At 39.9% G+C, this 27,646-nt stretch overlaps 1 protein-coding gene across 1 annotated transcript in view; it reads right to left on the reverse strand.

The window, feature by feature from the left end:
- filip1l (filamin A interacting protein 1-like) overlaps nucleotides 1-27,646 on the reverse strand; it is an 86,946-nt gene that overhangs the window by 23,339 nt on the left and 35,961 nt on the right. Inside the window, exons 2-4 of the mRNA XM_072446914.1 lie at nucleotides 14,572-14,868; nucleotides 13,161-13,334; nucleotides 12,676-12,854 (exon numbers count right to left, since the gene is read on the reverse strand). Of these exons, the coding sequence (XP_072303015.1) occupies nucleotides 12,676-12,854; nucleotides 13,161-13,334; nucleotides 14,572-14,859 (641 nt within the window). The 5' untranslated portion in view covers nucleotides 14,860-14,868. The remainder of the gene's footprint in view (nucleotides 1-12,675; nucleotides 12,855-13,160; nucleotides 13,335-14,571; nucleotides 14,869-27,646) is intronic.

Genomic DNA, 27,646 nt, shown 5'->3' on the forward strand with positions numbered 1-27,646 from the left:
TTCAATGTCTCTAGATGCCAAAGGTGTTGTTTTGAGCTCGATCGGACAAAAACCTAGGACAAGTACAATTTTGAAGAAAAAAAAAGTCAATCACAAAGTCAGTCACTTTGATTCGACATGGCTGACTTCCTGTTTATCATACAGCGATGCTGCCAGGTGTGTTTTACTCATCAAAGGTAGCTCTGTCACTGTCCCAAATCTCATGTGCCTAGGCCAAAGATTAAGAGTTTCATGTTTTTTCTTTTTTGAACTAGTTGGCACTGTTGCGACGGGCGTTCTCGCAAGCTCCATTTTATTCGAGTTCGGGCCGAGCGCGTCTATGTCCCCATGTGTGACATTCATCAATGTTAGAGGGGCAAAAATGCCCGCAAAATTTTACCATGCAAAACTATAATAATAAGAAACCTGGCAAGAACAACGTCTCGATCCATTCCATTCTGGAAGGCTCGAGCCAATAATCAGAATCAGAATCAGAATCAGGAGAAGGAGAAGGAGAAGGAGAAGGAGAAGGAGAAGGAGAAGGAGAAGAAGAAGAAGAAGAAGAAGAAGAAGAAGAAGAAGAAGAAGAAGAAGAAGAAGAAGAAGAAGAAGAAGAAGAAGAAGAAGAAGAAGAAGAAGGGTTAGAGTTAAGGTTAGGGTTAAGGTTAGGGTTAGGGTTAGGGTTAGCCATGAGTCTATAACGGGCTATATTGAAACTGCCATTTGACCGCGCCGCGGCTCTCCAGCCACGGCCTTAACGAAAGCACAAAAGCAGAAGACATTCATCCTAACTACATGTCTTGTTTGGTTTCCTAAAAGGTCCTATATTAAGTCATTTTGAATCTAATTTGCATCCCTTAGCTTCAATTATACCTGTAGTGTAACTTAGAATAATGTTACTGTCTTGAAAATCGTTTAGCAACGTTGTCAGAGAAATGGATCAGATCTTTTGTAAAAGCAGCTTTTGGGCTCAAATGAGACAGCTGTGTGCTGTTTGCATCTAAAAAAATGTGTTTATTGTTCGCTAGTGAACTGTTAGCATGCTATTTGTTGTTAGTGTTACCTTAACAGAAAAAATTCAGCTCTGGAATCTAAAAGTTGTGAAATGTTCTTGTAAACTTATCACGGTGAAACATTAAGATGCTTGAAATATGTTACCAAAGTGAGGAATAAGTTTGTACTGCTTCAAACAGTTTAAAACGATTTCATGTTTTAAAGTTGGTACAATTAGGCTGTAAAACAAAAAACAAAACACACAATGACAAAAATGAGCTTTTGATATAATTATGTCTGAAGATACTGACTTTAGAAACATGTTGGCGCTGGATTACACCTGCGGAGGTAAACCAGTGAGGAGCTTTATTATATGTTAGTTTCTTATTGGGATAATGTTCCTGGTTCATATATTGTCACAGTGAATCATACAAAAAGACCCTAAATGCACAAATAATCTCTTCCTTATTACAATACAGTAAATAAACCAAGCAGAAAAATTCACTTCTTATTTTTTTCCCCGTCTTTCTTTCGTCATATATTGTTACTCTTCTCTTTTACTGCTACAGGATATGAGGTCACGATAAACCCTGACACCAGCACCCAAGAGACTCATCTGCCTACTCTTATTTTCATCATCTCAATCTCCAACGTTGTGTACGCTAGCTTGACTGCCCTATCTACCAAACATATCAATGTTGACAGATTCGTGCAGGCTGCTTCCTCCGTACATATTTCCATTGGTAGTATATACTAACAGTGCCTTGGCAGCCATTTGAAGCACATTGTTCAGCTTTTGCCATTGCCAAATACAAGGATGTAATATGTTCAAACTGGTGCTTAGCTTACTTCCTGCTTTTTGTTGCTATGTTTTGCTAGGCTGTAACTCAAGGAATTTCAGCTCATGTCATTTTTAAAAAAGTTTCTTGCAATGTAAATGCAATGTAAAACTGCAGTTAATTGGATTTAATATTATTTTTGATTGATTCATTTCAAACATGACCGAACACATAACAATAACCAAACATGCTGCATTTTATTAAAATGCAGAATACAATCAAATAACAAGATAAAAACATGTTGACAAGGAGTAGAAATAAACTTATTTAATCCTACCTCCATTATTATCAAACATTAAACAGTAAACTTAATTTGACCATGTACATTAGACTAGAACACAAACAACCACTATTATATTATTACCAGTACCTACATTATTTTATTACATACAAAGTGTATGAGATAAATATAATTTCCTTCAACATTCATTAATTTTCCAACATGTATTCCCGTTATGGGTCGCGGGTGACTTTACATATTTATTATATATATTTGATAACAGTTATGACAGGGAGAGAAACTATCTTTGCAAAATATGTCGCCAGATGTGTTGGAGGTGGTAGATGTGTATGTAGGCATTTTTATGTACCTTGCCTTTTGAATAGTTTGTCCTGGGATAACAAAATGTGTAAAGACGGTCTCTGGTGGAAGTATTGGTGGTGTATGAGTAAGATCAGTATCACTAAAAAAATGCTTTCCTGATTCACGTGTCACAGTGCCTTTCATAGTTCACAACGAGTGGGGAAATGTCATGCTAGCTCAACATTAGCCACATTTTTCTTCCCTGACCCTGCCCTCCACCCCAGTGCTATTTCCTTTTACAAATACAAGATTAGCACATACATCATGCTCACAGAATACATTCTAATTTGTCAAGCTCCAGTGGGTCAAGCGTAGAGCACAGTTTTAACCCACAGATGTTACACATATGCTGTCCAAGGTTTTGGATCAAGGGTTTCAATTTAATTATAGTAATGTTAGAATTTCAAACTTTTATACTTAAAGAACGGGTTGATGCTAGTTACCAATTTTGAGTCAAAACAAGTCTTAATTGACATAGGATACATCGATGTGGTCCTACAATGTAAACTCCTGTCTTATTTTTTATATTATAATCGTATAAAATCATACAAATTAATTTAATCAAAACAAATATCTCCAGTTTGACAAGCAATATACAGTTTGATAAAGTAAAAATGTGTGAATTTTATTACAAAAGAGTGGTTTAATTGGACTAAATTAGATTTAGACATTCAAAACACTGCAAATCAAAATGTAAATGACAAGCCTTGTATGTTTTTGTTGTTGATTTTGTTGTTGTTTTTGTTTGTATTATTGCACAACAAAATATTACACACAAAAGGACTAGTTTCTTAAAGGTGCCATATCATGCTTTTTTCACGTTTCGTAGTCTATCCTAAGTGTATATTTGATAATAATAAGGGTTGTGCAACACCCTTAACATAATAGTTAAGAAATATCACCCAGACCTTGGACCCCCTCACCAACCCGGAAATGCAGACGGCTTGGTTTGATATTCGCCCCCACCCTTGCGAAGAGCGATCTGGCTCCCCCGCCCAACCCGTGACGTAGTCTCAGCGAGAGCGTGTGTCCCCCGCCCACCCGTGACGTAGTCTCAGAGAGCGCGTGTGTGCCCCGCCCACTCCGGAGGCGGTGCCGCTCACTCCGGAGAAGGTGGGGGTGTAAACAAACTAACTCAATAATCACGTTATCGATTCTAGCGGCGGTGAAAGACGACGGGGCCGGTCTTGACTATAGAGAGCATTCACGTGATGTCACATGGCCGCCCCCCACGCTCCCCCAGGCTCCTCCAGGCTCTTGGCCGTCATCAGTGCGTGTCTCCCCATACAAGCCCATTCTATACCGGAGTTTTTCTGCTTCGATTTACGACGAAACACGGCTCAAAGAGGCCCAAAACTTCATTAATGATATCGCACTCTTTACTATTATCACAATGGTGAAGGTTTATGTGGCAGTTGAGTGCAGCAACCGGGAAGATAAACAGAAAAAGTTCTATCCGACACGAGAAACCCGGAAATAAGAGCGCGATGGACATACTTTTATATATATATATATATATATATCTGTTCTGCGCACGCTGTAGAATTAACATCAGTTTTATTTAGGCTCAAAGTAGACTCTTTGTTAATCTGAAGTTTTATCAGTTGTCACTCACTCGCGCTGCGGGAGCGGGGCACGGCGGAGCTGACAGCTGTTCAGCCCGGTGGAGGTGCGCTGAACCCCGGGCATGCAGACTGTCATGCACCGCTGTCTGCGCTGGAGCTCCGGATATATAAGTCTATCTGTTCTGCGCACGCTGTAGAATTAACATCAGTTTAGTACACACTTTGTTGATCTGAAGTTTTATCGGTTGTCACTCACTCGCGCGCGGACGGAGCGGCTCGCGCCGGAGCTGACAGCTATTCAGCCCGGCGGGAGGCGGGAGGGGGTGGGTGGAGAGGGGGGAAGGGGGGATGGTGACGCGTGCTTGCCCTTATGACGCGGTCTTGCACCCACCCCCCGTCAGTTTGGAGATTTGAGGAAAGGAGATAGTCTGTAATATAGCTAAAAACTGCGGGAATCAATCAAAATAACACTCTGGGTACATATATGAAGCACAAATAGCAATGTAAGAAGGTTAAAAGCTCTGAAAAGTCGATTTTGCATGTTATGGGACCTTTAAATTTGACCATGTTATTTATAACAATCCTTGTATGCTTATATTTTCATTTGCTAAATGTAGTGTAGCATTAAGTCCATTTTGGCTGTGTCTAAATGAAACAAGGCTGCGTGGTGGGCCCTGTGGTTAGTAAGGGCTAATCTCTGCATTCTCCTGCTCACTTGTAATCACATTACGCCATTCTCTGACCACTCCGGCTTTAATTACACAACACAGCTACACATTAAAGGCGGACTAATCGGCAGTCCACGCCACGAGGAAATAAGACTCATATTTCGTCTTATTTCCTCAAAAATCGTCCATTATGCCTTTAAGATGCTCAAGAGTTAAGGGGCCAGTTTGAATCCTAACATAGCTTATATTACTGAAAGTCTTACACTTGTTTTTATGTATTTTGAACCACGATTAAGCATCTGTTTTGTCATCTGTGGATTGAGGACGTATGGGTTTCATAATTTCAGATTTATGGCAGGGCAATAAACTTAATTGTGTTGAAAGAAATTACCAAATGGAAAATATTTAAAAATAATATTCATTTATTTACTTGTATGTTATTTACTTATTTATTTGTTTCAAATGGATGGGACATAAATCAATCTGGAAGACGAAAATTATTGTTAAATGCAAATCTATCTTCCAACTGTGGCCTGCCCTTCACCTCAATATGCAACTACACCCTCTTTATTACGTTGTGATGTCATTTTAGCTCACCCTTTAAAGAAATCTCATAATTGTCTTTGTAATGATATTGCTTCGTTGGTTAATTTAACTTTGAATAAATAGAAGAAAACAAATTTAGTCCTTTGTTGTCTTTAGATGGGAGGCAAGTATCATCTAAAAAGTATTATTACACTATCTAAGCGATTGTGAGCTCAAGGATGTGTATATGCATTATTCTCTTTATCTGAGCAGTGTTGGCTGAGCAGTTGGAGGAAGTCAGTGGCTCTTTCATATTTCTGGTGTTATAGGGGGGATGAGGTGAAAAACACTGGATTTATTTAATGGAACTGGAAGATGTGGCAAGAACAAAATATGTAGACGATGTGTGAAGAATTTTGTATTTGCTCTCCTTTTGTGAGTAAGAAATATTAGACTTTCGAGGAGTAGAAAATATTTTTTGTGTTAAAGGTTTTTGATTAATTTAGAATTATATCATGCATTATTCTGGAAACTAAACACGCAAGCGTTGATATTACATCTTCTACAACTTATTGTGTGCTTTGTTTGTATTATTATTGGTCTTTAAACATGATTTTGAGTATCTTTACAAATGATACAAAATATACATTAAGTTGCATTAGTCTGTGCACTCTCATCTGGGACATTTGGACCATCCATCCATCCATCCATCCATCCATTTTCTACCGCTTTATCCAGGGCCGGGTCGTGGGGGCAGCAGTCTAACCAGGGACTCCCAGACTTCCCTCTCCCCAGACACTTCCTCCAACTCCTCCGGGGGGATCCCGAGGCGTTCCCAGGCCAGCCGAGAGACATAGTCTCTCTAGCGTGTCCTGGGTCTTCCCCAGGGCCTCTTCCCGGTGGGACATGCCTGAAACACCTGCGCCCAGGAGGCATCCGGAACAGATGCCCGAGCCACCTCAGCTGGCTCCTCTCAACGTGGAGGAGCAGTGGCTCTACTCCGAGCTCCCCCCGTGTGGCCGAGCTCCTCACCTTATCTCTAAGGGAGCACCCAGCCACCCGGCGGAGGAAACTCATTTCGACTGCTTGTATCCGCGATCTTGTTCTTTCGGTCATTACCCAAAGCTCATGACCATAGGTGAGGGTAGGAACGTAGACCGACCGGTAAATTGAGAGCTTATATAATATAATATAATATTAAATATATATTAAAAGGATTTATGAACCAAGCGTGTATGAAGCAACATACAACTCCAACTAAGAGGGAATGTGGATAGAACATGGTTAAGGGACAAAAAGTAAATTTTGTAAGCAAGCTTTTCTGAGCATGTAAAAAGAGTTGTTAAAATTATATCAAAAACAAGAACTGAACAAGAGCAGTGAAATTGTCAGAATTTGTCAGGAGAAAGTACATGTTTTAACTCCTCCTGAATCACCACCTAATGGCATCCCAAGGTAGAAATTGAGTGTTTTCACAATAGAGCAAAAAAAAAAAAACTCCATATATATTTTGATGAACAATGATATATCAGTCAATGTACCCCAAGTTCAGACTTTTAAGCTTTTAATTAATATTGTACTGTATTGTTTAGCAGCCAACTTATCCATTCAAAGCTGTTTTCTCATTTACATTTCTTCCTCTCACTTTCCCCTCACAGTCATTTTGGAGCAGAATACAGGTGTGTGCAGCAGCAGCAGCAGCAGCAGCAGCAGCAGCAGCAGCAGCAGCAGCAGCAGCAGCAGCAGCAGCAGCAGCAGCAGCAGCAGCAGCAGCAGCAGCAGCAGCAGCAGCAGCAGCACTGGCACTGCTCTAATTGCTTAAGGTCCTATCTGTAAGGTCCTATCTGTTGCTAACATGCCCCTAACATGTGGGGTGCCCCAAGGGTCAGTCCTGGGACCCCTTCTGTTTAACCTCTACATGCTGCCGTAACGTCCGTTGATACGCACCAAAAATGTGTCCTATCACAATTATGCAGACAACACTCAGATCTATGTTTCACTGATGGCAGGTGGATTCACTCATGTCACTGCATCCAACAGATCAGTGTGTGGATGCAAAACAACTTTCTCCAGCTGAATTCAGACAAGACTGAAATAATTGCCTTTGGCCCACAGAAACAAAGAGAAAGTGTTAGCAGTCACCTCCAGAGTCTCGCTCTTAAACTTACAAATCAAGTAAGAAATCTAGGAGTAATAATGGAATTGAATTTGCCACGGCAAATCAATAACATCAGCGGCCTGCTCACTGGCCTCTCCAAACGACCTATAAAACAGCTGCAGTACATCCAGAACGCAGCTGCTCGGAAAATGATTAGAACCAGGAAGTACGATCACATTAGTCCTGTTTTCAGGTCTCTGCACTGGCTCCCTGTGGCTCGGATTAGACTTTAAAGCAGCTCAGCTTGTGTACAAGTCTCTCCATGGCCTTGCACATCTCGGACATGTTCGTGCCATATGAACCATTTCAGACTCTGAGGACCTCAGGGACCGGCCTCCTGCTGGTGCCCAGACTGGACTAAACATGGGGAATCTGCATTTCATTTCTATGCAGCCAAAATCTGGAACAGTCTTCCTGAAGATGTGAGACAGTCCTCTATTCTAGCAATGTTCAAATCTAATAAATACCTTTGGAACATACTTATGGCAGCAGTCATATGCACAGCTAAACTGTTTTGTTTAGCTGTGCATATGACTGAAATTATTTTCTTTGCATTCTTTTCTTTTATGTCTTAAATTATGTTTTAAGTTATTATTTAAGACATACAATTAAATAAAAAGACGTACAATTATTAGTTATTTCTGTCATGTCATGATTTCAATGCATTTTATTTTGCCATTTTGCACTTTGAGTGGCCTTGTGTACAAATTATGTTCTACAAATAAACTGGCCTAGCCTTAAAAATCTCCCCTGATCTGATTTTTTTTTAAAATCCCATCTCGATGTATTCTTATTCTTTGTAAAAGAAACCCCTTTAGTCTAGTCCAGGGATTCTCAAACGTTTTGACCCGTTATCGGTCAGAAAATATCCTAAGGATATTGTTCTCCACAGTTGCATCACAATAAAATTCAGAAATTCAAACCATAGAATATTCATATTGTCTTCTTAATTAGAATAGTTTTGTTGTTTCTCTTTTATCAGACAATAGGTAAGAGATGATCATCTTGAAAACTTCAACAACAAGGTAATTATTCATCATCGCTTATCTATTGTCTGATATAATCAGATTTTGTTAACAAATTTGAATGAAAGATTAATTTCTTTGTCCTTATTTTATTGGTGTAGTTGTTTCCATCAAAAATATATGTATGTATATATGTAATGTATATGTTTAAGATTGTACAACATATGAAATTGTAATATCTAAGTGATGATCAATTCTTGGATTACTTAAGCAGTTTACATTTCATCAAATCAATCTCAAATGAACTCAACAATCCAAACTTCCAAACACTTCTCACTGAGAATTTTTTCCAAAACCCTGACGTGAGCCAGCACAAACAAGTAGACTAAAGCATTAATAGGGAACATTCCTGGATCATAAGCTGTGTGTTTCTTTTGAAATCAGGGCAGGTCTGGATAATAAGCATCTGAGCTGGGATGAGGGCATAACTGGGGAATGTTCTAGATCGGATCCACAGCAGTGATGTCATCGTGCTTCAGTCAACCAGATGGCACAAGTATGCATGCCCCGATCAGGACCGACAAGCTTGTTTTCACAGCTACTGGGCCTTTTCCCTGTAACGTACATCATTAACACTCGCAGTGCCAATAAACTCTGTCAACACATGGGATGTGATTGGAACAAGATATGTTTAAAGCTCTCACGGTGACATCAGCGGGCAAAACCTGATAAACGCTAGGTTTATGAGGGCAATGATGGATTAAACAATAGAAAGGATAGTTTAGACATATAAGTATTGCAGAATGAATGATTAAATGTCTAATAGAAATCCATAACCTAGAAGAAACTGGGCATTTAGCACAGATGCGAATATTCAATCCTAATTTGAAAACGTTATGATTAACGCCAGCTAGAACAAAATTAATATTTATAACGTAATATTTTAAAGGCTAATGGAAATGTTTATCAAATAAATGCACTGGCTCCAGAACCCTAGAAAGTTAGTGTTGGACTAGCTTGATGGCTAGCAAGTGAATGACAGCTTTAGCATCAAACGTCTACAAAGAAGTCTATGCTCTGTGCTCAGACAAAGGTGGACTTGTGTAGACAGGCTAACTATTTCTGCATTGTGTTCTGATTTATATATATGTTGACTTCAACACCTAAACATTTTGCCTTTTTATTTGAAATGACCCCGGACCAGCTGGCTTTGTAAACACCAAGCTCCCTGTGCATATTCTTTCCATTACATCGCAGGTAGAGGTTGGTGTTTATTCCTGTTGCTGTCATGTGGAGCCATTAGCCAGTGGAGCCGACTGCTGCACCTTAAATGGTAATGCTAGTGTGTTTGACTGGAACACTTTCTTCAATGCCTTCCACTGGAGTCCAAAGAAGAGACGAATTAGTGTACTTAGTGCTCTAAAGCTAATGCTACAACATCTGCTGCTGGTTAGAGCGGTGCTCTTGGCTCTCACACCCCCGCTGCTCCGGATCTGTACCTTGCCATGAGGTCATCACTGTGGGACAACTGTTCATGTCCCAACTACTCATGGGGCAACTCCTTGTGTTACAATTACATTATTTATTTATTTTTACAGTTGTTTCCTTGCTATTTGATCATATTCTGGAAAGTGCAGAAAAAAGAGCAGAAGTCTATAACGTGTGAGCTTTTGGTACTTAAGCTGCAAGAATATTCCAAGAATCTGTTTGCTGCCACATTTACTTGGAGTTCTATTTTACCCTCATGTCATCTTACCTGTACATCACATCAATTCATAGAAGTAGTATTACATGTTTGCTTCTAAATGAGAACATTTACAGTGAGTAGCTCTAGAAACATGTCACAACATATCCTTTACAGTTTAACTGTAGGCTAAACTAGGCTAGTCTTTTTGCAAAAATAAATGATGGGTCTGTCAACTGCTTAGAAATGTTATAACTTTGCCAGCAATGTTCCACAGTATGGCATTAAACATGATCTAGCTTTCCTTCATTCAGGAACAGGTGTTTTTATTGCCAACACAATATTTGGCACCTGCTAGTCTCCAGAGATTGCTAAATGTTATGCCATTTGGGGAACATTCCAGACAAAACACCCACATCTTCTAGGAGAAATTGGGGGTGCAGACCCACCACCATTTATGAGCAATATGTCTCTCAACTAGGGACTCATGAAGAAACTAGTGTCTCTCATTTAGCTTCCCACAAATAGATAGAAACCTAAAGTTAGGATAAAAGAAAACAATAGCTCTGTATATTGAGCATCTGACTTCTCCAGACATGCCTGCCATCACGGTAACTTGGTGTCATGTCGTGTCAATTCTCTGATCCATTATGCTGGTCTTTTTGCATACACTTTTCATTGTTTCTAATGCACAAATTGCCCCTACAGTGGACTGAGGTATATTTTTCATGGCCGCCTGTCCTCCTGACCCGTACGGAGGCAAAGCACAGATCGTAGTTACAAGTTTGTCTCCCTGTCCAAGTCAAACACCCAACTAGAATACAAACAGTTCACAGGCTGCCATCTAGCTACGTTTCCTTTTGAACTTTCAACTGCTAAAAGCAGGAATGATGAAAGGTGTGTTAACACCTACATATTCAACACACACTAACCCTAAACCTGGGCCTAAACCATAACTAAACCCTTAGCTAAACCTGTTCTAGAACTGGACTAAACAAGGACCAGAACAGGACCAAAGTCCCCATCTGGACTCAATTAAGGACCAAATAATGATAAGCAGGTTTATTGCCATTGCCAATGAACAAGAAAAAACAATGAACAATGACAAAACAACCTATATAAAGTCAAATATATATATATATATATATATATATATATATATATATATATATATTTTAATCTGCTATAGGATAAAAATAAAAAATATGCATAATATGTATACAAAATGTACAGTTGAATTTACAGATGTAGTACAGAAAGTGAACATTGCAGTGAGTGATTTATTAAATTATAGTTAAAGTGTCAGGTGTTTAGGAAGTGCTCATGAGTCCAACGGCAGAGGGAAAGAAACTGTTCTTGTAGCAGGAGGTTCCAGGGACCGTAGCCTCCTGCCTGAGCGGAATGGCTCAAATAGTCTGTATCCATGGTGCGAATGGTCGGCTGTGAGCCGACCTGTCCTGGTCCCGCAGAGATGGAAGTCTGCAGCCGATCACCCTCTCAGCAGAGCGCGCAATGCGCTGTAGTCTCTGTTTGTCCATGGCGTGGCTCCAGCGTACCACATGTGATGGAGGAGGTGAGGATGGACTCAATGATGGCGGTGTAGAACTGCACCATCATCTGGCTTTTCCTCAGGTGCCACAGGAAGTACATCCTGGGCCTTCTTGATGAGGGGGCTGATGGTGGGGGGGCATTGAGCGCCAGGTTCTTACCGCTGCAACAGGACACCAGCCAGCCCACCTCCCAGACTCATTCCCGTCCGAGATGAGCCCAATGAGGGCGATATCGTCCGCAAACTTGATCAGTTTTATGGAGTCGTGGCTGGAGCCACCCACACACACATCATATACTCATGTATATACTTCCATATGTGTATATTATTTGGATTTGGATTTTGTATTGGGCAACATTTTCCTTGCTCAATAAAAGATAATTTATTTCAACCTGCCCGAGATAGTCTGCTGAAATGACTAAAGAGGCCCAGGATATTTGAAGAGTACTCTGATATTTACTGTGGAAACAACTGAGGCTTTGGGATAAGACAGCTAAAGCAAGAGTCTGTATGAGCTGTGGGGCCGAGGGGTACGTGCTCACTACCTGTGATTATAGGTGGGCAAATGATCCAAATATTAATAATTTCATCTATTTATTTGAATACATGCTAATAAATCCTATTGCTTATCATAGAAAATTCTGCAATAAAAAGAAGAAGAGATGATTAAAAATTAACCCTGCGACGAGTTGGCCCCTGTCCAGGGTGTGTCCCGCCTAAGGCCCAAAGTTACTGGGATAGGCTCCAGTCACCCGCGATCCCGAACAGGAACAAGCAAAAATGAACGAATGAATGAATGAAGGAATGATTAAAAATAAAAATAGAAAAACTTGATGTTGTAAGCTTTCAGAGAATAATGTGAGATTTCTGCTCTTTTGTGGGTGAATTTACACACAAAATACACAAATGATGATTTATTAGGCCCGAGTGCCACAAGCTGACGAGATACATGTTTTAGCACATTTCTGTTGGATTGACTGAATATTGTTATAGGTTTACTCAAAAAAAACATTGAGACATTTTTGCTAATTCATGGCTTCTGAGTGCCTAGTACAGTGCAGTTGGATGTAAATATACAGGCCGGGCCAGTGAAGTGGCCTTTGGGAGAGTATTTATAGTTGCAAGTGCATTTCGCCACAGGAGGAATGGGGCTGTGCTGACACTGACCTCTCCCGCTCTTGCTCCAGCAGGTTTGTGAACTCGTCACTCTTCTTCATGAACTCCTCATGGTTCCTCTTCTCGTCCTCCAGCTTGTACAGAGCCTGTTTGTGGGACTGCTCCACCATCAGGAGCTGCTCCAGCATCCGTCTATGTGTCTCCCTCTGCTTCTCTACCAGCCTGTCCAGCTGCACAACACAAACGGAAGTTACCAGTTATAGTGCACATCAGAGTTACACTATGGACAGCCAGAGCTTGTAGTGTCACATCAGAGTTACACTATGAAATGGCGGGGTTCATCGTGTCACATCAGAGTTACACAATGGACAGACAGGGTTTATAGTGTCGCATCAGAGTTATGCTATGGACAGATAAGAGGTTATGGTTCCATCATTGGAAACAGTATTTTGTTCTGTTCCATGAAGTCCAGCTGAAAACTAGTGTATTTGGGGGATGGTCGGTTAAGACTGTATTGTATGTCATGGTGATATTACCTCAACCATGGGCCTCTCATAGATGTCCTCCTGGAAGAGCTCAGTCTTGCCCTGTATGCCGTCTCTCTGCATGGCCTGTAACACTTTGTGTGGAGTGACAAACCCATATTTAGCCTCCAGCAGAGCCAGGTCAATCTTGTCCGCCTTTAGCACCGTGATCACCTCGTCCCGAGCCTGGACACAGAGCAAATATTCTGTTCAACACTATTGCGCTGCTGTTGTCTGTGCCATGTTCCAGGCCCACAGGCTAACATTGTGTGAGGGGTTTTGAAGTCAGAGTCAAACTTACAGGAAGTAGTCTCAGCTGTTAGCATCTCAGACTCATGAGGAAATCAATTAAATGTATTTCTGTAACACCCAAAATCGCAACAGCGAAGGGTGACAGTGAGAACAGATTAAAAATCCCATATTGTTTAGTAGTCTTTCCTAAGGGCATATTTGATAATAATAAGTGTTGTGCAACACCCATAACATAATATTTATTTATCACCTATATCTTGGACCCCGCTCCCTTACCTGGAAATGTAATGGCTTAGTTTGAGATTCGCCCCCACCCTCGCAAAGAGCCATCCGCCTCCCCCACCCCACCCCGTGATGTAGCCTAGCGTGTTACAGGTACAGAGTTCTTCCTGGAGGATGGGCTGAAACAGAGAAACGTGCTGTGTACTCACCAGTGGTGAGTAGCCCTCGGACGCGCGTGTACAGGCGTCCATCTCCGGTGTCCGGCGCGAATTATGACGCAATTTTGAGCTTAAGAAGGTTAAAAGTCGATTTTGCATAATATGGGACCTTTAATAGGGACTTGGCAATGTCCCAGCATCCCATGTCCTTAGACATGTGACCCAAGGTCCCCTGTCCTTTGACCTTTCTCAAAGGAGGGTCAAATATGGAATATGTCCTGTTGGGCCAGGACCACATCTGCTGTGAATCCCATGACTAATTCTGCTCTGTTTGCTTTGTGCTTGGAGCTGTATTTGTGTGTGCTGCCTGGGGCTGTGCCATCCATTGCATTTTAGAGAGCCAGTCAATTCTAATCCTCAATGATTAGCGTTTGTCTGAACTCTCGAAGTCTACAGCCAATCGTCTGTAGAAATATGTGGTTTGGAGCAGAGTTCATATCAATATCTATACTGGACTATTTTTATTTTAATGACATTGAATATAAAATTCTGCCTTGTTTATGCTTTTAAAAGTTAAGCAAATATTTCTATGGTACATTGAGACTTTTTCATTGACAACCAAATAAAGGTTGATTTATAGTGACTGAAAATGTCAAGATAGATAATATACAAATAGTTTATTATGGATTATTATATTATATTTTTTATATATGTTTTATATATACAAGCTGGTAGTCCAGATAGCGAATTACTATTATTATTTTTTATAGTAAAAAAACTCCTGGTGGTACCTGCAGCTCCCCCTCCAGCAAGCTGAGCAGAAACACCAGGTCGTCTTTGGAGAGGTCCCTGCCCTTCTCCTTGTGGCTGGCCTTGGCAGTGCCCGCCGTGGCTGCTGTGCTGGGGCAAGTGTTGGAGTAGCTGCTGTTTTTGTTGGCCATGTGGTTCCTCTGTATAGTTCCCGCGTCGTCGGGTGGTTCTCGGTGCCTGCTGCGGCGCTCTCGGCCTGTGGGTTCCCCTCGCTCCTCTGTGCGTTGCACCCGGGTCATATCCACCAGACTGTTACTGCGCGACCTCATGCTCCCCACCTGCACACAACAGCACATACCGAAATGGCAGTGGTGGAAAAAACTACATTTTGTAACTTAAGTAAAAGTACAGGGTATAAAAAAATACTCAAGTAAAAGTAAATGTTGCATATTAAACATCTACTTAAGCAAAGGTTTTGAAGTACCCGTTTTGAAAAATTAATGATTTTGAGAACTGTTAAGCATTAAATGTGGTGTAATTGATTTGAAGAATTGTGCTGATCTTTGTTCAACAAAAGTTAATTCAAAACAATTTCAGCAAAATGTAGTGGAGTAAAAAGACAGAAACCTGCTGACAAATTGTGATACACATTCCTAACATGAAATTGTATACACCCCATTATGTCCAAAAGAAAAACAAATACTCCCAAATTTACTCCACAATGAACAGACAGGATTTATAAGCCTGGGCAGAAGCCAAGGCAACCAAATCAGCACCAGATTGGCTGCAGTTTTGTCAAACGCGCAATACATATGTCTCTACTGTTCTTAAAGCCAAAACATGCTTATATATTGCATAGTAACATCCTTCAAGATAAGCTTTAGTGTGGCCCTTGCAGAATGAGTTCTCAGCATTTGACCAACTTTTCAATGTTCCTGGGTCAAGCTGTCAGTTGTACCATACTGTTCTGTTTTATGGTAGAAATCACACAAATGGTATGATTTTTATATAGCGCATTTCTACCTTCAAGGCACTCAAAGCGCTTTACATCAAGGAACCAGTCACCCATTCACCCATTTTTATATTTGCCCATTATTGAATTTTAAACATGCTTTTTGTCCCTTTGATATTTGCATTTCAGGATATAAAACTTAAAACATTGTATTGTAGTAATGTGTCAAAACAAAATATAAATAAGCTCAGTCAAACGCATTTATTTTGCTTGTTTATTTGATATGTAAATGATTATGTTATTTTATTCTGTAATGCCAAAGGATTGTCAGCAAACAGTATAGGTTATATATTCATCTTTATTATTGGTAACGCAAGAGTACTCTAACGTGTTACTTTTTTAACCAAGTAGCGCAGTAACTTAACCCGTTAGTTTTCCAGGGCTGGGAACAAGGTAATTGTTTAATGGAGAGCTGCCAGGAAGTGTCCGGATAGGTTGTAGTAAAACAAGAAGCCCAGCGGTTATTACATGTCATGTATTACACAAAACTGTTCAATGTTTAACTATTGTCTATAAACATTTGCTGATACCTGATAACCACCAATTAGGTAACTAAATGTTACCTGGTAACTGGCTAACTAACTAAAAGTATATATTTTTTAAAACACAAATAACGGTTCCAAAATTACAGTGCACATTATGAGACATTCTTACTATGTCAATACTTTCACAGAATCACAGGGCAACTGTTAAATCCATATTGCAAAATTCTGCCAGGAGAATCCAAATCATTAAATAAACGATTTCAATGTTTTTTATTTATATTGTCAATAATTGTAAATAATTGTAGTGTTATGTGTGTTATGTTTCTTCTCACAATAACCTTAACAATAACATTTGATACCGTGACATCCCAAGTAAAAACTTGGTCACTGTTGGTGAGCCATAAATTTCTCCCTATGTAATGTTTTCTGACATCAGACTTCACTAAGTGCTTCAGGTTTGTCATTTACCCAAACATGCCGTCATCGCTTTCTCTGTTATTATTAGTTAGACAATGGAATAAAGTCGTCATGGCCACATCACAAACCAACAAGCACAAAGCCCTCCAGAGCTGTTTAGGGAAGGGGACTTCAGGTCTGGTCACCCTGTTCCTCCAGTATCACGCAGGGCACTTTGTTCCCATAATGCAAACCTTTAGACTCCAACACACTTGCCACACGTGCCACAATTTTATTTAGCACTGTGAGTTTTCTGGGTACACAAGATTATCCTACGTGGTCTTGAGGATTTTAGTGGATGGGCAAGTTTCGAGGCACGTTGGTTTCGAACACACAATAGAACTTTAAACATCCGGTGTATGCTATTAGTGATCCAAGGAATGGTAAATATATATTAGAAACTGGTGAATTGTAAAGCATACAAAGTTGCTACTTTTTGAAGACATTTTTTTTTGAAGTGAGTAAATAGATGTATGAATGAGTGGAGGAGCAGACAAACATGCCCAGGCAGGTTGTGCTGTCTAATCTGAGAAAATTATCCTTATCACATCATCGGAGGTCATCCTACCACAATCATCATATTACAGTACATTTTTTAACTCTGCAGTTTTTACATCATCTTTATGTGCAATAAGAGTAACTGTAACAAACTTCTGACATTCCAAGATAAAAAGTAATGAATGCAAAGAAGTCAGGAACCCCAGTTCTCATCTCGGTAACCCGAGCACCTGAGGACCACACATATATCCTACACTGTGGATATCACTGTAGCAACCAGGTAAACAAATGTAGTGAAACACGACGATGCATAGCGGGATTGTGTTTGTTGTTTGTTAAAGCTGCAAAACTCCTTGTAATGTAATGCATAATATATATTGCATAATAACAAACCTTCAAGTTAAGCTTTTGCAGAATGAGTTCTCAGCATTTGACCAACTTTTCAATGTTCCTGGGTCAAGCTGTCAGTAGTACGATAATGGTCAGGAGTACCTAGCTAGAGGGCTGGCATACTGTTCTGTTTTATTGTAGAAACCACACAAATGGCATGTGTAACTATGCAGGTCTGACTATTAGCTAACTGTACCTTTAAAGTGGTCATATTGTACTTTATATTTGCCCATTATTGGTTTTTAAACATGCTTTTTGTCCCTTTGACATTTGCATTTCAGGATATAAAACTTAAAACAATGTTTGGAACAAGTAGTAAGTAAAATACAGCTTAGGTATATTTTTGAAGAGGAAACAGTAATTATTGCATGATATGTCGCCTTTAAAGCATGCTCTAGGTTGGAAAGTGCAAACAAGGCCCTTTGAATGAGCGATGGCGTGATTACACTGTGGATACTCCAGGCAACGCTCCAAATGATTCAGAGCTGAGGTAATTCCTTGCAGTCTGAGACATGGCTGACGCTACTCAAAAACCAGAGGCACTACACAATCACTTCATAAATGTGTGTGTACATTCATGCCCTGTGTCGTAATATGTCATGTTATATTGGTATTAGTAATACAATACGAACAATGAATCAGTTATGAGCAGAGTTGAGGGCGTTACTCATGTAATCAAATACTAGTAACTTTTTCAAATCAGTAATACATTAGTTTTGGCTAGGTCATCATCTCTTTGCCGGTCTCATCTCCTCACCGTAATTCCAGAGCCAGATTTGTTTCCCAGCCGCAGAGTAGAGAGAGAACTGCGGCAGCAAACACTTGTTTCGGCATGTTGTGAGCATGCGCATTGCGCAACTAGAGACTCGTCTCACACCAAAGAGAAATAAACTGTCAGATGCACATTTTGAAAAACTGCTTCTCCTTGGTTATAACTGACATTTTGTAGATGAGGAGTAAATGTAGGGTAACAGTGATATGGAGAGTTTGATTTAAATTAACTATGAGGGTAAAACAAGCGTGTTCTGTTGTTGTGCATTGGTGCTCTTGTCCATCTACAAATGTTGTTTTAGCTATGTTTTTCATTGCTTGAGGACAAGCCTACACATGCTTATTGTATGGCATTGTATTGTGGTGATGTGTCAAAATAAAAGATAAATAACGCATTTGTTTTGCTTGTTTATTTGATATTTAAACTATTATGTTATTATATTCTGTAATGCAAAGGGATTGTCTGCAAACAATATAGGTTATACATTAATCTTTATTATTGGTAACGCAAGAGTACTCTAACGTGTAGCGCAGTAACTTAACCCGTTAGTTTTCCAGGGCTGTAAACAAGGTAACATAACAAGTTACTTTTATAAGTAACGCTACCCACTACTGTTTATGAAGGAGCAAATTTCCAGTCGGTATAAGTATCACGCAACAATTGTTTAATGGAGTGTCCTGATAGGTTGTAGTAAAACAAGAAGCCCAGCGGTTATTACATGTCATGTATTATACAAAACTGTTCAACGTTTAATTATTGTCTATAAACATTTGCTGATACCTGATAACCACCAATACCAGCACTGGGACTAATGTATATATTTTTTAAAACAGAAATAAAGGTTCCATTACAGTGCACATTATGAGAAATTCTGGGTCAACATCAACCACAAACTAGTCTTTTAAAAGTTTATAACTGTTGTGTGTTATGTGCTGTAAATGTAATTTTGAGGCCAGATTATTGCACAAAATGTAGATGGACCATAAAATAAACCACAAAAGTGCAGTAACACATTATACTCTTGTTTGGGTTATAAACTTGCCATTGCACTACACTAGATAATTCTTTCTCTTTTTTTAGCTTATTTTTGTTTTTGTTTTATTGATAGATGATATACTCAATATTCTAAATTTGCAGATCCCCAAAACAACAATTATGATATTATCTATTTGTGTAACTCTGTGTGTCCGTCACCTGCTTTTCCCCATCAAGATGTTGGAATGTGCATGGAATGTGTCACAGTATGGCATCTTATGTATTCAATTACAGGTGTTTTTGTTGTAATTAAATATATTAAACATGCATTTTTAATATGAGCATGCTTGCCTCTCCACAGATTTGACCTGTAACTTGGCTAGGTTGTGTCACCTGGTTGTTTCCATGGAGGAAGAGAAGTTTAATTCTGTGGAACTAGGCCTGTCACAATAACTACTTTCAAAAAAGTATTTGCCAATAGATAGTTTAAATATAATAGTTTATCATGATATTTGCTCTAGCCATATTGTGCATCAAAATCTCCATGGAGACAAGCAGGTGATGAACCATCCAGCAGAAAGGTTATCTCTAAAAGTTACCTTGAATTCTTGCTTTCCATAAGTTGTCCATTGCATTGAAAGTCCTATACCAGATATCTTTCAAGCAGACTTTTAATAAGATAATGGAAAAACACATTCACGTTTTTATCTGCTGCGATATGAAAACTAGTCCTGTTTCCAGTGAAGTCTACTGATATTATTGAATCGGGTAGGGAGATCAGTCGTTGTCCTTAAGCCTCTGTTGACACAACCTTACGCTCCAAACATGTATAAACACATTTCTCCTTCTGTATGCAGCCAAGCCATGCCAAACAACGATATAAGGAGTTTTTCATTGCAGAATCATTGAAGTACCATGTGGTATTTGTACATGAAAGCTGTTTTATCTCCTGTATCGCTGTTTTCATATGTAACGAGGCTAAGTTGTGAATTTAAAAGAATAGTTAGTAGAACCGCACATTTTTTTGGAAGCAGCGTTATCTGATTTCAATTGAATAAATTCTCCTGCAAATCTGCATAATAGATAAAAACATGGGAACAAGTTTGAGTTGGGTTGCCTCTCCACAGACCTGACCTATGACTTGGCCTAGTGATGGAGATAGGTATGTTTAATAACATACTGTGGAATGCAAAAAAACTAAAAATATCATCTCCATGGAGACAACTGGGAGTGGATCATTGAGATAAGTCTATAGGTTTGGTCAGGACCAGTGTTGGGTAGTTTGGAATTATACTTGCATCAATTATAAGAGACTAAAGCGCCATTACCGACTTCTCGGGTGATGGCTGCTTAGTTTGGACAAGTCTGTCCGGCTGTGGTTGAATCCACTGGTTTTACGGGTGGTCGATCACATATTTGGACATGTGATTGACAGCATGAGGCTTTCAAATGAGTGAAATGCATTGTTAATTTTAGGGCTCATGAGTAGGCTTGAGTGTGAGATCACTGCCACACCACCACCTCGGCCTGTGCTCCTGTCTGGCTGTGGTTGAATCCACTGGTTTGATCCATATTTATAATTTCGCCTGGGAAGACCCGATATTCCTACGTGGGAGGAGTATAATGAGCTTGGACACTTATTTTGGGAAAAGGTCTAAGGAATACAAGAAGACAAACGCCACATCTAAGCTTGCTAGCTCCGCATCTGTGCCAGTCCCTTGGTGCCCAGGTGCAGGCTCCGGCTCATGCGCCGCATCTGCTACCAGCCACCACGTGCCCAGGCTTTGGTTCAAGCCCCCGTCACCTCCAGTGCCCTACTCCAGCTCCGGATCGGATGCGAGATAGAACCGGTGATAATTGTTAGTTTGTTATGTTTCACTTCTCATGCCTGACAGCTAGGGGGCACTACTGTTCTTATTACCTGTGTTACGTGTCTGGGTGGGACCGAGGTAGACGTTGTTGTGTTGGCTATTGACGTGAACGTGGTGTTTGCGAAATAAATCCACCAAACCTAAAAGTGGAGTTATCATTTGGACTAACAATAATGGTGGCTTTATGGGAGATTTCTGACAAGATTAAGACAGTGGATGCAAAGATAGTGATTTGAAATCCAAGAATGGCAAACTGGACATCCGAACCACAGCGGCCAAGGAGAAGGTCTCTGACCTGAGGACATTGTCTCTAAACCAAAGTGGCAGAATTGACAAACTAGGTGCATGTTTTGACAGACAAAATGGACAACTTGGAGAACCTAGATGTAATCTGCAGATTGTCTGCATTTCAGAGGACACTGAAGGGAGAGAGGTGGTCAAGTATATGGAGACCTGGATCCCCGAATATCTCAAACTTCCAGAAAAAGCTGTGAAAATGAAGATTGACCGTGCACATCGCTCCCTGGCTCCCAAACTGGCTCCGAACCAGCGTCCAAGACCTATTTTACTGAGGTTCCACAACTTCAGTGACAAACAGCTTGTCATGGCTGCATCCAGACATCTCGCAGTGGTCAAAAAAGTGAAGCTTTTGATTCTGTGAAATAGGATGAAGGATGAAAAATAAAAAGATCCATTACAACAGTAAAAGGGGTTGGCATTTGCCAATTCAACACCAACTTAAATTTGTAAATACCCAGGTGAAAATGTTATAGCAACCGAATCAGAGGGCCTTTTTTTTTTTCAACCTAGAAACTTGTTTTCCCCACACCCTCTATGACCTCTATTTTTTTTTTTGCATTTTGTTTGTTCTATTGTGTTCGGTTGTTGTGGTTCCTACGTTTGTGCCCAACCAGAAAGCTGTGTAACAAAATCAGATTAACAATCTTTTAATCTTAATGACATATTGGGTTAAGCAATTAAGCAATCAAAGATACTGACAAAAAAATGTTGCCCCAAAAGTTGTAGGATTTTAGGTAGTTAATGTTCATATTTACATTTAAAACGGGCACCATCTGAAGCTTGTTCAACAAAACATTAATAATCTGATTTCCTTTTTTTGAAGTCATTGACTGACAATTACAACTCTATAAAGACCAGAAATATTTAGTGTAGTTTAATAAACAAAAATATCAAAGCAATTAATTACACATTTGGTTACACAGGCTATGCCTTGGCTCAACTTAGTCAAAAGAAACACAGGTATTGAAAATTGAAGTTTGGTTAATTCAAGAATAACCTAAGGGAACTCACTTTAATGCCACTCTGCAAGTTTCAGCCACTCGTAGGTCTTAGGTGTCCAAGGGAAGGCCCAGATGTGGATCAAGGCCTCCTCCGAGCTCCTTGGGTCCTTAGAGCAAAGAGACGCTGATCTTTGTGCAAGATTTTAGCGTTTTAAGGTTTTGTAGAGCCCAACAATCCATTGACTTGTTAATTCTTTACTGGTGAAAATGGCCGCTTCAGAGCATTTGCTGTCTTTTGTGTTCATTATCAGAGGTGTTGACCCAAAGGGGGAAAGTGGGTCATACAACTGAGGGCTGGTGTGTCATGTGACGGCTCACATCGCAAACTCCCTTTTGTTTCATTCTACAATAAACAGTGTCACAGTCATTTTTGAATTTTGAAAAGATAAAGTCTTTGGGTAAGTAAAAGTCCTATAATTATATACCTACAAGTAACCCATTTAAACGACTTAGAACATCAAAAAATAAATACATTTGGCTAATACAGACTTTACTATTCCTCTGGTCAAAGGAACTATTAATCGAAGTGCGTTTACTTTGATAAATGAATATTCTCCACCAGGATGTGATCTTTCTTTCTATACTGAAGTTGTGTATCTGATTGCAAACCACTCTGGGGGAACCCATGTGGCAGAGACTGGAATGTACATGTTCAGCCAACATTGGATGTCTCAAGCTTACAAAGTACTGGTAAATCTATAAATAATACATTTCGAGGACTTCCGGTTTGTTGTTATTGTGAATGCTCACTTTGATGCTGTCAAGACATGTCTTGAAAAATACAGTTTTACACCACAAAATCCCAAGAAACAAGGAGCAAAAGATGACCAAACACAGAAAACTCAAGACTAGTAACACTCCGGGAACAACACAAAGTTAACAGTCATTGACATTCTGTTGGAAGCTAAACATGCTGAAAACAAAGATCCTCAAATGCTACAGGTAATTAAAAAAACAAGGGGTGAGATTAATGACCTGACCTCAAAGGAAACAATAAAGACAACTTCACCAAACAAAGGCATTATGAAAGCAGTTCAAAATTCTAATTCAATTTTAAAAATACAAGATAGGCAGAATAATGTAATTTTTACAAAAAAAGACCAAACCCAATCATCATTCAAAACATTCTACAAAAAACCTTTCACCAAATATCAGGGAAACACAGAAGAATAAATACAATATTTTTTGGAAAGTTTCAATTTATCCGCCCTGACGGAAGAGCAAAACAAAAAATTAGATACTGAAATAACAACTTCTGAAATTTAAAGTGTTATCAAAAGATAAAAAAACAATAAATCTCCGGGAAGAGACGGGTTCACGTCAGAGCGGCATAAAGCCCTAAAAGACACACTTACCTAAAAAAATTCAGATCCCTCAGAGCTGGAAGGAAGCCATTATATCATTAATACCTAAAGAGGGAAAGAATCGACTTGACTGAGCCTCATACAGAGCAATCGCAATTCTGAATGTTGACTATCATTTATACACCTCAATCATGTCTAAAGGAAAGGAACAAATACTCCCAAATTCAATTCACAATGATCAGACAGGATTTATTAAAAAATGTTAAACACAAGATAACGTAAGACTATCTTTACACATAATGAACCATGTACAAAAACAACAAAATAAAGCTGTAATAATAAGTCTGGATACTGAAAAAAGATTCCTTTCATTGGCCTTATTTATTTAAAGTGCTAACCAAATTCAAAATACATGATTTAATCATAAAAAATATTAATTTAAATATTGATAATTTAAATTAATGATCACTTGTCAGACTTTGGAGAGAGGGGATAAGGCAGGGTTGTGCTTGGTCCCACTTTGTGTTTGCTTTGTACTTGAAACCCTTGGCCCAATATGTTGAGACAATTGGAAACAATGTATTGTGTCTCAATTGATGAGACAGAACATAAAATTGCCTGCTATGCAGATGATGTCTTAATATATTTAACCGAGCCAGAAATGTCCATACCTAACATGATACATTTCGTTCATTATATTGGTCTAAAGTCTGGATACACATTGAATGTACAAAAAACTTAAATGATCTTATCTAATGACCTCCTTTGTCCTCTAGAAAGACAATTTAAATGGCAAATGGAATCCTTTAACTATATAGGTGTAGTCCACCATAAAGAACTATCAACAATCTTAGAGAAAAACTGTACTTTTCTTTTATTTCTGGTTCCGGTGACATCACTTCCGGTGAGTGTATCGTGCTTTCAGAGCTGTTTGTTTTATACTTTCTATCGATTAATCCACGAATTATACACACTATTTTCGCATTATATACACAATAGTGAAAGTTTGATTGTTCCACAAACAATCCGGAGCCTCATACCACTCACTTTTCAGTATTTCGTGGATTAAAAGCCCTCCTCACTCTCTAGCTCCAGCCTGAACTAGCCTAGCCTAGCCGCTAGCGTCATGGCTGGATCTGCCTTTACCTGCTCAAGTTGTTATATGTCGAGTCAGAACCCTGGCTCTTTCTCTGACGATAGGTGCGTGAAGTGCAGTATAGTGGTAGCTTTGGAGGCCAGGGTTACGGAGTTAGAAGCGCGGATCCGCTGTTTAGTGGAGCTAAAGTCTAGCTATTGCCAGGTTGTAGCATCAGGTGTACCAGACCGTGCTACAGGAAGTAGCATTAGCATTAGCAGTGGCAGTAAGGTCGATCTTAGCCCCTCAGCGTCTCCCCTGCCGCCGGGACTAGACCAGGAACAGAATAGGGACCAATTTGTGACAGTTCGAAGGGGGCAAGGCGCTAAACGCCGAACCTTAGTGCACCGTGAACTTCCCGTCTACAATAGGTTTTCTCCCTTCAGCGATCACATGCCCGCTGAACGGACTAGAGAAACTCTTGTAATCGGGAGTTCTATAGTCAGTCAGAGATGTGAAGCTGCCAGCTGCTAGCGTCAGGTGTTACCCGGGGGCCAGAATGGGTGACATCGAAGGAAGTCTTAGGCTCCTAAAGTAGAGTAGACAGCGATTTTGTTGAGTCGTGATTCACGCAGGCGGTAACGACGCCCGCAGGAGACAATCAGAGGTTCTCAAAGTACAAGTAGTTGCGGGGTGTGAATTGGAAAAGTCGATGTCAGACACTGTAATATTTTCTGGTCCCCTGCCTAATCGGATCAATGGTGAATTGTACAGCCGTCTTTCGGCATTCAACAGCTAACCAGCTGTTGAATAGATTCAACAGATAACCATCTAGATGGTGCCCTCAAAACAACGTAGTCTTTGTTGACAACTGGAGTGCGTTTTGGGGAAAGCCCGGGCTTCGGAGGGTACATCCCTATTAGTTCGGAATATGACCGATAGTCTTAGTCGCCTAGAGTGACCACCTAGGGATGAGCCCGGGGCGCAGAGCAGCAGTGTAAGACGCTCCTCTGTCGCTGAACTCTCGCCCGCTCTGTCACATGTGAAGTGTTCAGATTCAAGGCAGATAGAGACTGTGTGTGTCCCTCATACAAATAATGCCAAAAAGGCACATCTCAGAAAAAAACTGTTTCAGGGGTCAGACCAAATAACTTAAGGAAAATAACACCCACAAATTACAAAAATATACAAATGAATGAGCACATAAAATGTGGACTGCTAAACATTAGATAAATTTCCTCCAAATCGCTTTTAGTTAATGAATTAATTGGTGACTATAACATAGATCTTCTAGCTCTAACTGAAACGTGACTTCAACAAGACAATTATGTCAGACTAAATGAGTCCAACCCACCTACCCATGCTAACTTTCAGACCTCCAGGAGCACAGGCCGAGGTGGTGGTGTGGCAGTGATCTCACACTCAAGCCTACTCATGAGCCCTAAAATTAACAATGCATTTCATTCATTTGAAAGCCTCATGCTGTCAATCACGTGTCCATATGAGAAACCAAAAAGGAGTTTTGGTCATAGTTATCTACCGACCTCCTGGTCCCTATTCAGAGTTTTTAACAGAGTTTTCTGACTTTATATCAAACTTAGTGCTAGCCTGGGATAAAATAGTTATAGCTGGAGACTTTAATATCCACGTGAACGTGAGTGATGACGCTCTCAGTAATGCCTTCAGCGCCTTGTTAGACAGCATTGGTGTCACTCAAAATATAAATAAACCGACTCACGCACACTCTGGATCTTGTCCTAACGTATGGAATAGAGATTAGTGACCTCATTGTCTTCCCTCAAAACCCTATATCGTCAGATCATTTCCTAATTACCTTTCAGTTTATTCTTAAAGATCATCCAGCCCCTCAGAATAAAGTTATAACGAAAAGGACAATATCCGAAAAATCTATCTCAAAATTTAAAGAAATAATAGAGCCAATATTCAGTGACATGTCATGTGGTCCTGCTGAGAACAGTTTTAGTCCCAGTATAAATGATCAATTTGTCGACCTGAACATGAATTCTCTGAAGTCTGCTCTTGATGTTGCAGCTCCGTTAAAACAGAAGGTCATTAGGCCAAAGCGTCCCTCCCCATAGTACAACGAAGAACTGCGTTCACATAAACAAAGAGTTAGAAAGCTAGAAGGATTATTTCGTCGCACCCACACAGAAGAATCCCTAAAAGCATGGAAAGGTTGCCTACTGTCCTATAAGCAGGCTCTGCGTAAGGCCAAAACCAGATACTATTCAAATCTAATAGAAGTCAACAAAAGTAACACTAAATTTCTTTTCAGCACTGTAGCTAGGCTAACAAACTGTCACAGCGCAGTAGAGCCCTCAATCCCAGCTTCTCTCAGCTCTGATGATTTCCTCCTATTTTTTAACAATAAAATAAAAACAATCAGAGATAAATTAGATGAAATTACCCCCGCTATTAGCCCTGAACTAGCCCAAGCTGTAAAACTAACATCCCATATAAATCCATCAGTAAATTTAGAAAGTTTCACAGCTGTTGATCAAGCAGAGATAACTTCAGCCATTATGTCCTCTAAAACCTCAACTTGTGTCCAATACCCCATTTCAAGCAGACTCCTCAAAGACATTCTCCACCTAATTATAGAACCTCTTCTGAAAAAGCCTAACCTAGATCCCCACCTATTGGTAAACTACAGACCTACTTCAAATCTTCCCTTTGTCTCTAAAATCCTTGAAAAAGTTGTAGTAAAACAGCTTTGTCGCCACCTACAGGACAATAACTTATTTGAAGTTTTCCAGTCAGGATTCAGAGCCCACAGCACTGAAACTGCGTTATTTAAAGTCACAAACGATTTGTTATTAGCTGCTGATGATGGACTGGTCTCAATCCTGGTCCTGTTGGACCTCAGTGCAGCGTTTGACACCATCGACCTCAACATTCTACTGCAGAGGTTTGAATGTGATGTAGGTGTCGGAGAAACAGCCCTTAGCTGGTTTAA

The sequence above is a fragment of the Eucyclogobius newberryi genome, unplaced genomic scaffold (genome assembly GCF_026437365.1).
Source record: "Eucyclogobius newberryi isolate DKJ021-1_F unplaced genomic scaffold, fEucNew1.0.hap1 SCAF_1, whole genome shotgun sequence".
NCBI lineage: Eukaryota > Metazoa > Chordata > Actinopteri > Gobiiformes > Gobiidae > Eucyclogobius > Eucyclogobius newberryi.